General features: G+C 42.6%; 1 protein-coding gene across 4 annotated transcripts in view; it reads right to left on the reverse strand.

Moving 5' to 3' along the window:
• Window positions 1–17565, reverse strand: part of nbeal2 (neurobeachin-like 2) — a 271817-nt gene that overhangs the window by 152498 nt on the left and 101754 nt on the right. For all 4 annotated transcript variants that reach the window (XM_041189748.1, XM_041189750.1, XM_041189747.1 and 1 more), the window contains exons 4-7: window positions 8874–8955; window positions 6604–6731; window positions 4112–4194; window positions 464–549 (exon numbers count right to left, since the gene is read on the reverse strand). In XM_041189748.1, the coding sequence (XP_041045682.1) occupies window positions 464–549; window positions 4112–4194; window positions 6604–6731; window positions 8874–8955 (379 nt within the window). The remainder of the gene's footprint in view (window positions 1–463; window positions 550–4111; window positions 4195–6603; window positions 6732–8873; window positions 8956–17565) is intronic.

A 17565-nucleotide genomic window follows, 5' to 3' on the forward strand; every position in this document is an offset into this window, starting at 1 on the left:
GGGAGGCTGTCACAGATTGAAGAGACCATTTCAGAATTTAACATTGCAATGTGGGTTTGGGAATACAGCTCATGCAGAGATTAAAAAATCAACATCAACTGGGCAGAACATTACAATTTCTATGTAGTTCAATGAAGATACTGGTAGGGGGAAAGGATGTGTAGGATGGTGTACTTGGAGGTTTTAATGTTCGTAGCAGTAATAATGAAATAGAGGGAAACAAAGAAGGTTACAACAGAAAAAAACTGGCCAACATTCCTTTCTCAATCAATATCAGCAGGACCTTGCTGTGTATCAAGTGGCTTCAAAACAATTGATTGACTGTGAAGCACTTTGGGGCACTCTGAAAATCAAAAAATGGTGTAAACACAAGTTCACTCTTTCTTGGCAAAGAGAGGGAGCCAGATATCTGATAAACAGCATAAAGGAGAAGGGGTCGCTATGGGGTCAGTACTTGCTTTACCTTACTCCCACTGATAATGGCTCCATAGAGATATATCAGTCGCAGGTGGATTGTCTTTGGCAAGCTCTGGCTGTCTTTGAAACTTTCTGTGAGGATTGTGAACAAAAATGATAAATAGTGGGTTAGAATACTTCCAATGGGTAAATTGACCTTGTATGAGGAAGTCCATAGAATCAAGCTCTCTTAACGTACACCTATGGGAGAAATCATCTGTTATACACCTGTCACGGTTATGAACAAGCCATGGCTACACGTGTGTTGGAAACAGGATAGCATACAGTGTGTCGCACAAAGGATAACATTGTGTGATGCACACAGTGGGCAGGATTTTTGGGTCGTCAGGTGGGTGTAGCGGACGGGCCTGGGAGCGGCCAGGAACCAGTCCACCACCCACGGTCGGCCTCCAACGCCGATTTCACTCTAGCTGGCCAATTAATGGCCAGCTAGCTTGAAATGCATGCTGATAGGCTCAGCGCTGCCATGGTGAGGGCAGGAGGAGGATGAGCGCTGAGCCTTTCAGGACACATCTCACACTGGCTGGCCATTAATTGGCCAGCCAGTGTGAAATTGCAGTTGGGGGCTGAGCGCAGACAGTTTCCCGGCTGCTCCCAGGCCCACCCGATGACCCGAACATCCTACCCACTGTGTGCATCACACAATGTTATCCTGTGTGTGGCACACTGTACGAAGGGGAGCGTGCAATGAAAGCTCCCTGAAGGCAGAGAGCTGCCTCAGGGAGCTGAAGAATTTTAAAGACAAAAATAAAGATTTGGAAATTCTGAAAAAAATGTCCCAACATAGGACTCACTCACATGAACACATACATGATAAAAATTATGTCAAAACTTTTCAACATTTTTTTTTAAATCAATGGCGGAAGCCTCATACCGCCTGTGGATGAGGTTTCCTCAAAAATACAAAGGCCGCCTGGCCAATCCACCCATCTGGCAAATGTAAGGTTGGACAGGCAGCGAAAATCTCCCTTAATTAATACTTTAATGGCCTTAATAGGCCTCTTAATTTTTGGCGGACGTGATGTCAATTCGCTCACGTGCCCATTGACTGAAATATCGATGAAGTCAGGACGCTCACCCAACGAGCCCAGCAGTGCCCTCTAGCAAGCCAACATGACCAACATCAAGGCGCTGTTCCCTCAAACCCAGCTCTGCTGGGAAGGGCATGTGTTAGGAAATAGAGATAGTTTCAGTAAGTTATATTTGTAGTTGTAAGCGTTAGGAATGAGTTTTAGCTTTAATGTTTAAGTTTGATTTATATTTCTGTATTTGTGTGTTAAGAAAGTCAAATTGAGTTTTAGTTTCACTTTAAAAGGTGATTGCATTTCTGATGAGTTTTAATGACTGTAAGATAAGTTAAGCAAACAAGAGTAGAGAAAAACTGTGCTGTTGCTTAGCAACAGGTTCCAGAGAGGCAGGTCCCTCCCACAGACACACATAGAAAAGCTAGAAACAGCAGTTGTGATTTGCAAGCTGTTGGAGTTCAGTTGGTTTGAAGACAGCTGTCAAGCAGAAGCAACCTAGAAGGGGCATATAGCCAAACCAAAGCTAAAGTTGGTTGAAAGTAGCTGCCAGAGGGAGATTGGAGCAAAAGGGAAGGGACAGATAGCCAGTCCCAAGCCAAAGAAAAGACCCCAGAATCCAGGTGAGTGAAACAGGAGAAAGTCCCAAGCAGACCTCCTAGTCAAAGGAAGAACAGAAATCTGGAAAAGGCCCTGTTAAGTGAAGTTAAGAGGAAGGGACAGAGAGAAAGGCTGCAAGGTTCAGATTTAAAGAGACAAAAGCTACAGAAAGCAGGGTTAAAGCAAGACCAGCTTGCAAGAGGCAAGAAAGTCCAAAGAGACGGTTGAAGGTATGTAACTCTTTGCAATGGGTATGTGAAGCAGTGGTGTACTGTTGAAGGCTGGGTCGGTGAGAGAGAGTGCATGGAAGACAGCTTGAATGCATGTTTGACCCAGGGAAGAGGAACAACAGAAGGAGAGTTCAAAACCCTGGAGGTGGACCCTTGCGGAAGGCATCTTAAGAGAAAACATCAGTTTGGGAGAAATTTCCAAAGAGAGTTCTTGGAGAGTGGAGATTGGAAACCCTTGTGTGAAAGAGGGAGTTCAGTAAGACTGGTTGGCTCATGGTGGGACAAGCGTCTCGGGGGAGTTGATGAGAGAGCCATAGGTTGAGGTGGCATTTGTCACTTGGTTTCAGAGTGTGGCATGTCTGACCACAGGTCACGTTTCTTATGGTGTGCTTACTGTGAACATTAGAGTGCAAGATAGCTTTTGTAACTTGTGTTATCCTTACAAATTTGTATATACCTGTAAAGGTATAGTTGTGGGTGAAGGAGTATTGTAATATATTTTCTTGTTAAATAAATGTTTTATTCTTTTGTTATAAGTTCATCAGCTGACTTCTGTGACTCTCTTCAGTAGCTACTTTCCACATGTCTAAACAAATAATTAAAAGTTAGGATCTATCAAGCTGGGTTCGACTCTGGGATTAGGCTTGTCCGGGGGTAACCTCAGCTGAGATCATAAAACATGTCATTCATGTGCCTGACACCAGACCCCTGAAGCAACTGCTCTACTTGGAGAGGAGACTCCCAGGAGAACAAAGGAAACACTTTAGGAATGTCCTCAAAACATCCCTCAAGAGTTCAAACATACCTGCCTACTCATGGGAGTCCCTAGCTTGGTGACTGACCAAAATGGAGAAGATTCATTCAGGAAGGCACCTAATACCTCGTAAGACTTCGTTGGGAGCATGTAGAGGTGAAGTCAAACCATCAGAGAAAGCACACAAACCTCCCAACAACTCATCTACCCAACCCTCCAAGCACCACCTGCCCGGCATGTGGCAGAGATTGCAGATTAAGCATTGGTTTTAAAAGCCATCTCTGAATCCATTGAAATGGAGTGGAAGCAAATCTGAGGGACTGTCTAAGAAGAGTCGGTACACCTACAGTGATGTTAGGAATGTTTTTGGCTTAGTGACAGTGAAGGAACAGTGACTTAGCTCCTAGTCAGGATACTGTGTGGCTTGTAGGGAAACTTGCAGAAGATGATGTTCCCATGCATCTGCTGCCCTTGTCTGCAGGGTGGTAGAGATTGCAAGTTTGGAAGGTGTTGTCGAAGGGGGTTTGACAAATTGCTGCAGTGGATCTTGTAGATGGCATACACTGCTGTCACTGTGTGTCAGTAGTGAAGGGAGCTTTAAGGTGCTGTTGGAGTGCCAGTTAAGTGGGCAGCATTGTCCTGGATGGTGTCAAGCTTGTTCAGTGGCGTTGGAACTGCACTCATCCAGGCAGATGGAGCAATATTCCGTCATAATCCTGACTTGTGCCTTGTGGACTGGCTTTGGGGAATCAGGAGGTGAGTTACTCGCTGCAGAATTCCTAGCCTCTGACCTATTCTTGTAGCCACAGTATTTATATGGCTGGTCCAGTTAAGTTTCTGGTCATTGGTAACCGTCAGGATGTTGATAATGGGGGATTCAGCGATGGTAATGCCATTGAATGTCTTGGGGAAATGGTTAGATTCTCTCTTGTTGAAGCTGGTCATTGCCTGGCACTTGTGTGACATGAATGTTATACATAACACAATCCCAGCCCTCTGCTACTGTCAGAGTTTCCAATTTTTCTTACCATGGAAGAATGTGTTGAATTCCTGAGGTAAAATAGCTGGTGCAAATTTATATTTACTCCTTTCCATGGAACTGATAATCTCTCTGAAACCAAACAGATTAGCAGAGTTAGGCTTTTGGGTGGTTCCATGCTAACAGCTGAACTTTGGAAGCAGATCAATAATCTAATTCTCAGACCTGCTCACAAATCCCACCCACAGATTGAAGTCTTGCCTCGTCACCAACAATCAAAAGCAAGCAGTGGCAAAATTTAAAGAAGCCTGTTCTGCTAAAAGTGCTGCTATTAGCCCTGACAACACTGACTCCATATCAAATCCTAAGGATGGATCATTTACATTAAAGGGGTTAGGTACCCATGTCACCTGTGGTACTCCCTGGTCACCAGCTCGTGAAGGAGTGTGGTAGGAAACCAGTTGCCTCTCCTGGGTGACAAGCATGCTGTTGAAACCCAAATATACAATTTGTTTAGAATTAAACTTCCATTCTCTTATAGCAACTTTCCAATTGGCATTCAATTGATCAGTGATCATTGTCCTCAGAAAACAATATAAAAGGTCTTACTACAATAAGAAAATCTGATCTGGCAGTTTCTGGTGTGGGGTGAGGAGAGAAGTCATCATTTCACAAGTTTTGTCTCTGAATAACATCAGTAGAGCAGTGGAACATGAGTTAATCTGGACCTGAACTCCATCTACCTGACTATCCTGCACATCTCTTGATACCCTTATCTAACAAAATCAATCAAACTTAGTCCTGAAAATTTCAACTGATGCAGCATCTTCAGCTTTTTGGAGGAGAGAAAGCGGGAGAGAAACTAATTCACATAGCATTGCTTCTAGCAGTTATAGTTTCACATGTAATTTCTTTGTAATTGAGTGGTAAACTCGAGGATTCCTTTGGTGACATGCAAAGTTTTCAGTCATCACTACACCAGTGGGGTATAACTTAGTTGAGCAAGCAGGCAATTCCACCTTCCTTCTTCCAGCAGTCAGGACTGGCACCAGATTTCACAAGAATGCTGAAAAGATCAAGTCTTATTTATTCATTCATAGGATGTCAGTATCATTAGCAAAGTCAGTATTTATTGTGTGACCCTTTTCTGGTGAAGAATTTCCTGATATCAGACCAAAAGTAATGCTGTGATCAATCTTTTCCAATTTACTGTCTTAAACCTCCATCTGAGCATTTCAGTGTCAGCCTTTCTCGAGCATGAGAGTGCAGGTACTTTTTGGATAATACATTAAACCAAGGCCTCAACTGCCCTCTCAGGTGGGGATGGGCAACAAATTTGTTGGCCTAGCCAGTGACGCCCATGTCTTGTGAAAGAATTTTTTTTAAAAGGGTGAACGTACAAGATCCCATGCAAGAAGAGCAGAGTTTTCCTGCTGTCCTGGTCGAAATTTATTCTTCCACCATAAGAAAACATAAAAGGGAATTCAAACCTCTTTTATAAGTAATAAAAGGATAATCAAAGGGTGAGGCCAATTAGAGACCAAAAGGAATTTCTTATGGAGGCAGAGATGCAAAATCAAAACTTTGTGCCTGTCTTCAGTAAGGAGGAGCATACTGCCAATGTCACAGTTAAGGTGGAGGCAGTAAAAAATTGGATAGGACATAAATAGATAAGAGGAGGTAATTAAAAAGTTGACAGTGGTCAAAGCAGAAAATCCACCCATTCTAGATGGGAAGAAGGAGGTAAGTGTGGAAATTGCAGATGATCTAGCTACAATCTTCCAATCTTTGTTATATTTGGGACAGTACCAGGTGACTGGAGGATTGCAAATATTACACCCCTGATAAAAAAAGAGGAACAAATCCAGAAATTACAGGCCTAGCAGTCTAATGTTGATGATGGGATTATTCCAAGAGAAAAATCATTGGCACTTGGAAAAATATGAATAAATGAAAGCCAGCACAGATTTACTTGGTAAGGTAAATCAGTGGAGTGGTTATGTTATATGCAATGGCAATCCAGGAATTTGGACTAATAATCCAGAGAACGGAGTTCAAATCCCACCATGGGACTTTGAGAATTAGAATCCACTTAAAAACGTCTTGAAATTAAAACTCAGGTATCAGTAAACTTAATGACTTTGAATAAATCTGTAATTCTAATCCCACACCAAATTGTTGGTTCTCAATTTGAGGAAATAAAGGGTGGCGAACTAATGCCGACCTTGATGCCCAGATTTCAAGTATGACAAAGAAGCATCACCCAGTATAGGTGAAGAAAGTTTTCCAAGAATAGTGGGTGAAATGGAAGATAAGGATCTTCAAGTGAATTCATTGGGACACAGAGCTGAGTGAGGGCAAGGGTATGCAAGAATAAGTGCATGGCGGGAGACTTGGCCTTCAGTGTTCTGAATTAGCTCTGGAGGTGGGAAGATCAGTGAGGAGTATTTGAGAGAAGCTGGTCCTCAAGCTCATGTACTCAACAATAAGTGGAGGACGTCTGTTAAATAATAGAGTTGTACACCGGTCATGTATACTCACCCCCCCAAGTGTCGCCTCCAGATTTGATATGGATCAAAGAGGCATTCACACAGGTGCAGTGCATACATCATTAACTGCTCGACCTTTGAGCTCTCTGGTAAAACCTTCTCCTGTGTTTCCTTCTTTAACTAGAAAGGAACACAAAATAAAATTTAATAACTGTGCTGACAGAAGCAAACAATTACAGCACAATATACCTATATTTAAATATTACTTCAGAACTAATTTTTTCATAGTGCTGCTCCAAAGGAACATCCAAATACCCATCAGTGGGTAAAACATAGAGTAAGTCTCCCTCAAACTGGCCCCATCGAACACTCATATGGCACATCATGGGCTAGATATACAGATAAAGCTCTATTACTTCATCCCAATAATATGTATTAAATTATAATTACAGGACAGAAGCAGGCTATTCAGCCCAACAGATCCTGGTGTGTAAGCTCCAATGAGCCTTCTCCCACCCTTGTTTGTCTAACCCCATCAACATATCTTTCTACTCCTTTATCCCTCATGTGTTTAGCTAGCTTCCCTGAAATACATCTACACTATTCGCATCAGATACTCCTTGTGGTAATGAATTCCACATTCCAACCACTCTCTTGGTAAAGAAGTTTCACCTGAATTCCCTTTTAGGTTTATTAATGACTATCTTATATTTATATTTATGGTCTCTAGCTCTGGTCTTGCCTTAAGTGGAAACATCATATCTAGATGTACTGTATCAAACCCTTTCATAATCTTAAAGATCTCCATCAGGTCACTTGAGAAAAAAGAGCCTGTTCAATCTTTCCTGATAAATACAACCTCAGTTATGGTATTACTCCAGTAAATCTTATTTGCACCTTTTCCAGTACCTCTATATCACAATAATATGGAGACCAGAATTGTTCACAATCCTCCAAATATGCTCCAACCAAGATTGTACACAAGTTTAAAAAAACTTCTCTGCATTCAATTCTATTCCTAGTTGGCTAGATGGCTAGCATGTGGTTCAGAAGAATGTGAACAGCACAGATTCGATTTCCATTCTGGCAGAGGCAGACTTGGGACGTGCCTCCTTGCCCTGCCCCTGGGAATGGAAGGCAATGACAAACCAGCATTGACAATAACTGTCAAGAAAAACAGCTTAGGATCAGCAGACATAGAGTCAAGGACCTGCCTTTGGGCAGAGCACACATAAATGAATAGTTAATCTTCCTATGAAAATGCAATATCTTGCACATATCTATTTATTGAAGCTTATTCTCCAATTGCAAGTCCATTATGCAAGTTTATTAATGTCTTCCTGTATTTTGTTGCAGTCCTCCTCTTTATTGTGAACATATGTGGCTTCTAGCATGTGTAAGTGAGCCACGTTGCGAGCCTGACGGATGATCTTAAATTGGTTTTCGGTGTAATTCTTAGCACAATCAGGATTGGTTAGCAAATATTGTTCAATTACGGAATCACATCTAATGTTGGATGCTCTGTTTTGAGTGTTGCAAACACAAACTGGTTGGGCACGGTCAGTTCTTTGCCTGTTGCGAACAGCCAAAGGTATGTGCTAGTTGATATGATCTGCCAGTCATTCACACACAGGGCCCTGTCCTTTGCAGACAGAGAGAGCTTGTCCGTGCATTGCGCCTTTTTCAACTAAACAAAAGCTTGGTGAACAGCCATTCCCTGGTTCATTCTTCATGTCAATACCAGTCGACCTGCCTGGTTTGAATTTGAGCAATAGCCTGGCAATCAACTGTTCTCTGCTGCAATCTCCATGGCATAGCCTCTACCAATCAAAGTCCACTTGCCAACAAATCAGCACTCTCTTCTCATGCAGTATAAACTGTTGTTCCCTTTACTGTTGGTAATCTTGTGATCTGATCTGATGAGTGCAAGACAGCATGCCTTTTTACTTCAGCAATACTCAAGTTTTGTACTACCAAAAAACTATTTAACTTTTAACTCATAACTCTGTTTGTTTTTGTAGCCAACTTGCCATTTTGTTATTTGTCCCCTGACTCTACGTGTTCCGACCTTAGTCATGAGTACAATGTTATACTTTTTCGAAGGCCTTCAGGAAATACAAATATATTTTGTCTACTGCATTACCCTTTTCTACCCTGTCACATCTTTAAAATAGTCAGTAAGGTTGGTAAAGCATTTTTGAAATCCTTTTTTTGGTTCTGGGAGAAATTTCATACAATGTTCTCCAGGAAGAAGAGGAAGTAAAATACGTCAGGAGATTTATATTGCCCAACTTAAGGCACAGTGAATGAAAGACGACTCACCTCAGAAGTGCACACAGCCAGTAGGTTAACAACCTCTGGGATGAAGGTCGGAGTGACTTTTGCTTCAATATTTTCCAAATTTCTGTGCAAAGAGAAAATTGGTCTGATTACCACATATTCTGGGGACAGGCTCACAGAGATATGAATGAATTACAGACTGGAATGTAATCAAGGATTTATAACTGGATTAATGGATGCCTGGAAGTGAGTCATAAGCTAAGATCTAATGTTGGAGTGAAACCACATGTTGGACACTAAAATAAAAGCAGCTCTGAAGAAGAGTCATACAGACTCAAAACGTTAACTCTGTTTCTCTCTCCACAGATGCTGCTAGACCTGCTGAGTGTTTCCAGCATTTTCTGTTTTTATTCCACCTTTTGGACAGCCTATAGTAAGTACGCTGGGGCAGAGTTTCCAATCTTGCATAAATCAAGGAGATTGAGTTTTCTCTAAAATTAATTTGCATAATCACAAACATCAAACCTTCCATGAACCAGCACAATTGGGCAGTATAATTCTGATGTATTTAAGTGGTAACCTGGTGCAATTCCATGGACACAATTAAAAATGGGTTTAGTAAAAATAAGCAATTTTAAAAAGTGTCCAGTTCTCCACCTGCCAGTGATCAGATTTAAAATCACTGAAATGAATTTTAACAAACTATACTGAACCGCTTAATAGTTTCCTTGTTATACTCCAGTCAGATTCTGGATAAATATTTTCTGATGGGGAAAACAAACACGGCTCCTAGTGCTATGCATCTAAGATAATGAGCCTTCCAGGTATCAGTGCCAAAGGAGAATCTCACAATTATAACCAGTTTTGTGGACGGAACCTAAGTCTGGCGATTTTAATGCCTTCAATCAGCATAAAAGACTACAGAAAATGAGTGAGAGTGGTTTTGGGTGCAATTCACTTACATTTAAAATCCCCTGATCTTCTGCACTGGTTTGGCTGGTTCCACCCAGTTTGCACTCATAACTGGAGAAAATTCAACCTCTATGTATCTAATGCCCTGGGAGCGTTTAATGAAATAGCTAAGAGGGAGTTTTACTGAGGGTCTAAACTATACAGTATCTGACCTGGAAATGCTTGATGGGACAGGGAGCTTTACTCTGTATCTAACCTGTATCCAAGAAAAAGGAAAAACTGAAAGTGCTGGAAGGGAAGAGGAAACAGGAAAGCGGAAGAAGAGGACAATCTGTGGTGAGTGCCAAGAGAGGGGTGAGTGTCTCTCTGTGTGTTGGAAAACTAGAAGCATCAAAGCCAGATCAATTTCGGCAAATCGTCCGGTCATGAAACTAGACAGGCAGAGCATTAAAAAAAAACTGTTAAATTGGAGAACTGAGCACTGAAATGAAAGAGCTGAAGATAAAAACTGCGTGGATCAGAGAAAAACAAAAGACTGGAAAAGAGAAAAAGGCAGTTTTTCAGTTACAAAAAAAAGAGCCCTTCTTTTGACACATGGTTCTGAAGAGTTTTGACAAACTTCTGTCATCTGCAAATTTCCATTTTCCTGTGCCCCACCCCCATCCAGGATTGAGGCAGTGATGTGACCATGAGCGCTGTTTTTCTGTTCCTTCATGCTAGGGTAGGGGCTGGGAGGGATTACGATGAGATGGCTAATTAGCTGAGCTATGATGGGCAGGTTCCTTTTGTTGTAATTCAATCTTTGTACACTTAAAAGGCAAGTCAGCAGCCTGACTTTGAGAATGTGGTTTTTGTGGAGACATCTTGTACCTTCAAGTGCAACAAAGATTTTGCATGTTTGCATTTATTGCCCAAGTGCAGGATGTAACTGACATCAGATTGCACAATTCGCAATATAGACACACGTTATTTAAAGAGACTCCATTTCCTCACCAGAGACAAGTGCCACAGAAGTTTTAGGCTATGCCTATTTCGAACAAGAGTGAGCCTAACCAGCTCTTCTCAACATTGAATAGTGTTATCATCTCCAAAAAGCACACCATCAGCATCAATTCTCTACCATCTATAAGGCACATGTCAGGGGTGTGATGGAATTCGCCCTTGCCTGAATGGGTGCAGCTGCAATAACACTCAAGAACCGTGACATCATCCAGGATAAAGCAGTCCACTTGATCAGCAGCCATCCATCACCTTAAACACCACTCATTCCACCCATCAACAGGATGCATTACAGCAACCCAGCAAGGCTTCTTTTACAGCATGTTCCAAAACTGTGACCACTGCCATCAGGATTGACAAGAGTAGCAGGCACTTGGAATGACTACCACCTTCCAATGACCAGGTCCCTTTCCAATTCACACACTATTGTGACCTGGAATTATATTGTCATTCCTTTACCATGCCTAAGCCAAAATCCTGGAACTCCCAACTTAACATTACTGTTGGAATATCTTGATCAAAGGGTGACCAGGAGTGTGAATAAAATTATTTAGAATATAAAATCCCAACAATTTGGGGAGGTGGTGGCATAGTGGTGTTGTCACTGGACTAGTTTTCCAGAGATCCAGAGTAACGCTAGAGGGTTCAAATCCTACCATGGCAGATGGTGGAATTTGGGTTCAATAACAATCTGGAATTAAAAGTATAACGATGACCATGACCACTGTTGTAAAAGCCCATCTGCTTCACTAATGTCCTTTAGGGAAGGAAATCTGCCATCCTTACCTGGTCTGGCCTACATGTGCCTTCAGATCCACAGCAATGTGGTTGACTCGTAACTGCCCTCCGAATTGGCCTAGCAAGCCACAGTTGTATCAACCTGCTGAAATGTCAATAATAACATAGAAAATAGGAGCAGGAGTAGGCCATTCGGCATTTCAAGCCTGCTCCGTCATTCATCATGATCATGGCTGATCATCCAACTCAATAGCCTGCTCCTGCTTTCTCCCCATATCCTTTGATCCTTTTCATCCCAACAGCTATATCTAACTCCTTCTTGAAAACATAAAATGTTTTGGCCTCAACTACTTTCTGTGGAAGCAAATTCCACAAGCTCACTACTCTCTGGGTGAAGAAATTTCTCCTCATCTCAGTCCTAAATGGTCTACCCCGTATCCTCAGGCTGTGACCCCTGGTCCTGGACTTCCCCACCATCGAAAACATCCTTCCTGCATCTACCCTGTCTAACCCTATTTGAATTTTATAGGTTTCTATGAGATCCCCCCTCATTCTTCTGAACTCCAGTGAATATAATCCCAAACGACTCAATCTCTCATCATATGTCAGTCCTGCCATCCCAGGAATCAGTCGGGTAAACCTTCGCTGCATTCCCTCTATAACAAGAACATCTTTCCTCAGATAAGGAAACCAAACTACACACAATATTCCAGGAGTGGTCTCACCAAGGCCCTGTATAATTGCAGCAAGACATCCCTGCTCCTGTACTCGAATCCTCTCACTATGAAGGCCAACATACCATCTGCCTTCTTTATGCCTGCTGCACTTGCATGCTTACTTTCAGTGACTGGTGTATGAGAACACCCAGGTCTCGTTACACATTCCCCTCTCTCAATTTACAGCCATTCAGATAATAATCTGCCTTCCTGTTTTTGTTACCAAAGTGGATAACCTCATATTTATCCACATTGTACTGCATCTGCCATGCATTTGCCCACTCACTCAGCTTGTCCAAATCACACTGAAGCATCTCTGCGTCCTCCTCAGCTCACCCTCCCACCCAGCTTTGTGTCACCTGCAAATCTGGAGATATTACATTTAGTTCCTTCACCTGAATCATTAATATATATTGTGAATAGCTGGGGTCCCAGCACCAATCCCTGCGCTACCCCACTAGTCACTGTCTGTCATTCGGAAAAAGACACATTTATTCCTACTCTTTTTTTCCTGTCCGCCAATCAGTTTTCTATCCATCTCAGTACACTACCCCCAATCCCATGCACCTTAATTTTACATGCTGATCTCTTATGTGGGGCTTTGTTGACAGCCTTCTGAAAGTCCAAATAAACCACATCCACTGGCTCCCCCTCATCAACTCTACTAATTACATCCTCGAAAAATTCCAATAGATTTGTCAAGCATAATTTCCCTTTCGTAAATCCATGCTGACTCTGTCCAATTCTGCCACTGTTTTCCAAGTGCTCAGCTATTAAATCTTTTATAACGTGCTCTAGAATTTACCCCACTACTGACATCAGGCTGACTGGTCTATAATTCCCTGTTATCTCTCTACCTCCCTTTTTAAATAGTGGGTCTACATTAGCTACCCTCCAATCTGTAGGAACTGTTCCAGAGTCTATAGAATCTCGGAAGATGACCACCAATGCATCCACTATTTCCAGGCCACTTCATTAAATACTCTGGGATGTGGATTATCAGGCCCTGGGGATTTATCGACCTTCAATCCCATCAATTTCCCCAACACCATTTCCCTACTGATACTGATTTCTTTCAGTTCCTCCCTCTCACTACACCCTGTGTTCCCCAACATTTCTGGTATGTTATTTGTGTCCTCCTTTGTGAAGACAGAACCAAAGTATGTATTTAGTTGGTCAGCCATTTCTTTGTTCCCCATTATAAATTCTGCTATTCCTAACTGTAAGGGACCTACATTTGTTTTCACCAATCTTTTTCTCTTCACACACCTACAGAAACTTTTACAGTTGGTTTTTATGTTCCCTGCAAGCTTACTCTCATACTCTATTTTCCCCTTATTAAACAATCCATTGGTCCTCCTTTGCTGAATACCAAACTGCTCCCAATCCTCACATCTGTTGTTTTTTCTGGCCAATTTGTATGCCTCTTCCTTGGATCTAATACTATCTCTAATTTCCCTTGTAAGCCATGGTTTGGCCACTTTCCTGTTTTACTTTTGTGCCAGACAGGAATAAACAATGGTTGCAGTTCACCCATGCACTCTTTGAATGTTTGCCATTGCCTATCCACCATCATTCCTTTAAATAATGTTTCTCAATCCATCATAGCCAACTCGCACTTCATACCATCATAGTTTCCTTTATTAAGATTCGGGACCCGAGTCTCAAAGTCAACTACGTCACTCTCCATCTTGATGAAGAATTCTATCATATTATGGTTGCATATTCCCAAGGGGCCTTGCACAACTAGATTGCCAATTACTCCTTTCTCATTACACAATACCCAGTCTAGGATGGCCTATTCTCAATGTATTGGCCCAGAAAACCATTCCGCATGCACTCCAGGAATTCCTCCTCTACGGTATTGTTATGAATTTGATTTGCCCAATCAATATGCAGATTAAAGTCACCTATAATTATAGATGTTCCTTTATTGCACGCATCTCTAATTTCCTGTTTAATGCCATTCCCAATATCATCACTACAGTTTGGGGGTCTATATGCAACCCCCACTAACGTTTTTTGCCCCTTAGTGTTTCTCAGCTCTATCCATTCAGATTCCACATCATCGGAGCTAATATCTTTCCTCACTATTGCGTTAATTTCCTCTTTAACTAGCAATGCAGCTCCACCGCCTTTTCCTTTTTGTCTGTCCTTCCTAAATACTGAATACCCCTGGATGTTCAGTTCCTATCCCTGGTCACCCTGCAGCCATATCTCTGTAATCTCGACTATATCATACCTGTTTACATCTATTTGCACTGTTAATTCATCCACTTTATTGCGAATGCTCCTAGTGTTAAGGCACAAAGCCTTAAGGTTTGTCTTTTTAACATTACTTGTCCCTTTCCCACTATTTTTCACTAAGGCCCTGTTTGATTCTTGTCCTTGATTTCTCTGCCTATCACTTTTCTTATTCCCCTTTCTGTCTTTTGTTCTTGACCTTAATTCTCCCTCCTCTGACTCCTTGCATAGGTTCCCATCCCCCTGCCATTTTAGTTTAAACCCTCCCCAACCACTCTAGCAAATATTCCCCCTAGGACATCAGACCCAGTCCTGCCCAGGTGTAACCTGACCAGTTTGTACTGGCTCCACCTCCCACCGCCCAGAACCGGTCCCAATGTCCCAGGAATCTTCACACCATTTCTTCGGCCACGTGTTCTTCCAATATTTCCTGCTATTTCTACTCTGACTAGCACGTGGCACTGGTAGTAATCCTGAGACCACTACCTTTGAGGTCCTACTTTTCAACTTACTTCCTAACTCCCTATATTCTGCTAAGGAATGAAATCAGACGTACTACCCTAGGCACCAGAAACAACAACAGTGAACTCAGCCCTGTCAACCCAGCAAAGTCTTCCTTGCTAATGTCTGGGGGCTTGTGCCAAAATTGGGAGAGCTGTCTCACAGAGTAGTCAAGCAACTGCCTAACATAGTCATACTGATTAAATCATACATTACAGATCATATCCCAGACACCACCATCACCATCCCTGGGTATGTCCTGACCCACTGGCGGACAGACCCACCAGAGATGGCGGCATAGTGGTATACAGTTGGGAGGGAGTTGTCCTGGGAGTCCTCAACATCGACTCCAGAGCACATGAAGTCTCATGCGCAAGGAAATCTCCTGTTGATTATCACATACCGCCCTCCCCTCTGCTGATAAATCAGTACTCCTCCATGTTGAACACCACTTGGAGGAAGCACTGAGGGCGGTAAGGCACAGAATATTCTCTGGATGGGGGACTTTAACGTCTATCGCCAAGAGTGGTTCGGTAGCACTGCTACTGACTGAGCTGGCCGAGTCCTAAAGGAGATAGCTGCTCCACTCGGTCTGCAGCAGGTGATGAGGGAACCAATAAGGAAAGACATACTTGATCTCGTTGTGTTGTGTGACAGTACCACCATACTAAAAGGTGAACAAATGTTGAACAGATCTAGCAACTCAAGACTGGGCAACCATGAAGCACTGTGGGCCATCAGCAGCAACAGAATTGTACTCAACCACAATCTGTAATCTCATTGCTTAGCAATAACCTACTCAGTGATGCTCAGTTTGGGTTCCGCTATGGTCACTCGGCTCCTGAGCACATTAGAGCATTGGTTCAAAGATGCACAAAAGAGCTGAACTCCAGAGGGGAGGTGAGAGTGACTGCTGTTGACATCAAGGCAGCATTTGACCGAGTGTGGCATCAAGGGGATCTAATAAAACTGCAGTCAATGGGAATCAGGGGAAAACTCTCCACTGGTTGAAGTCTTGTCTAGCGCAAAGAAAGATGGTTGTGGTTGCTGGAGGTCAATGATCTAAGTTCCAGGACATCACTGCAAGAATTCCTCAGGGTTGCAGGGTAGTGTCCTAGGCCCAACCATTTTCAAATACTTCACCAATGACCTTCCTTCCATCACAAGGTCAGAAGTGGAGATGTTCACTGATGATGGCAAAATGTTCAGCACCATTCATGTCTCCTCAGATACTGAAGCAGCAGACCTGGACAATATCCAGGCTTGGACTAACAAGTGGCAAGTAACATTTGCACTGCACAAGTGCCAGACAATGACCATCTCCAGTAAGTGAGAATCCAACCATCACCCTAAGGCATTCAATGGCATTATCACTGCTGAAACCCCCATTCTCAACATCCTGGGGGACTACCATTGACCAGAAACTGAACTGGACTAGCCATATAAATACTGTAGCTACAAAAGCAGGTCAGAGGCTAGGAATCCTGTGGCGAGTAACTCAATGCCTGACTCTCCAAAGCCTGTCCACCATCTACAAGGCACAAGTCAGGTGTATGATGGAATGTTCTCCACTTGCCTGGATAAGTGCAGCTCCAACAACACTCAAGAAGCTTGACACCATCCAGGACAAAGCAGCCTGCTTGAATGGTACTCCATCCACACACATTCACTTCCTCTACCACCGACGCACAGTGGCAGCAGAGTGTACCATCTACAAAATACACTGCAGGAACTCACCAAACCTCTTTCTACAGTACCTTACATACCCACAATCACTACCATCTAGAAAGGCAAGGGCAGCAGAAACATGGGAACACCACCACCTGGGAGTTCCCCTCCAAGCCACTGGCCATCCTGACCTGGAAATATATCGCCGTTCCTTCACTGTCGATGCGACAAAAGCCTGAAACTCTCTCCCTAACAACACATGGACTGCAATAGTTCAAGAAGACAGCTCACCACCACCTTCTCAAGGGCAACTAGGGAAGGGCAATAGACATGCACATCCCATGAATCAATAAAAAAAAGTGCTCAGTCCCAACGTAATACATATTTTTTCACAATGCTATACAATTGAGTCTAACGTAGCAGAAATAAAAGCCAATGAAATGAAAATGCTAACACATCAAAATGAATAAAGTAAAAGAACAATTTCATCATGTTCATATCTTAATGTGCACTATCCCATCTCACTTTCTGCCTTCTTCTGGTGAAGGTGATGACCTCTCACTGGCATATAGCCACACACGTGCCAACATTTTTCCAGAATATCACCTGTCATCTTGAAAATTGAGTTTCGGCATGTTCTTTAGAACATAAGAACATTAGAAATAGAAACAGGAGTAGACCATTTGGCCCCTCAAGCTTGCTCCGCCATTCAATAAGATCAAGGCTGACCTTCTTGTGTTTCGATTTCCATGTTCCCATCTAACCCCAATAACCTTTGATTCCCTTGCCTACCAAGAATCTATCTACCTTTGCCTTAAAAAATATTCAATGACCCTGCCTCTAACTTCAGACAGAGAATTCCAAAGTCGCACAACCCTCAGAAAAAAATTCTCCTCATCTCTATTCTAAAAGGGCAACCCCTAATTTTAAAACAGTGCTCCCTAGTTCTGGACTCA

The sequence above is a fragment of the Carcharodon carcharias genome, chromosome 6, assembly GCF_017639515.1.
Source record: "Carcharodon carcharias isolate sCarCar2 chromosome 6, sCarCar2.pri, whole genome shotgun sequence".
NCBI lineage: Eukaryota > Metazoa > Chordata > Chondrichthyes > Lamniformes > Lamnidae > Carcharodon > Carcharodon carcharias.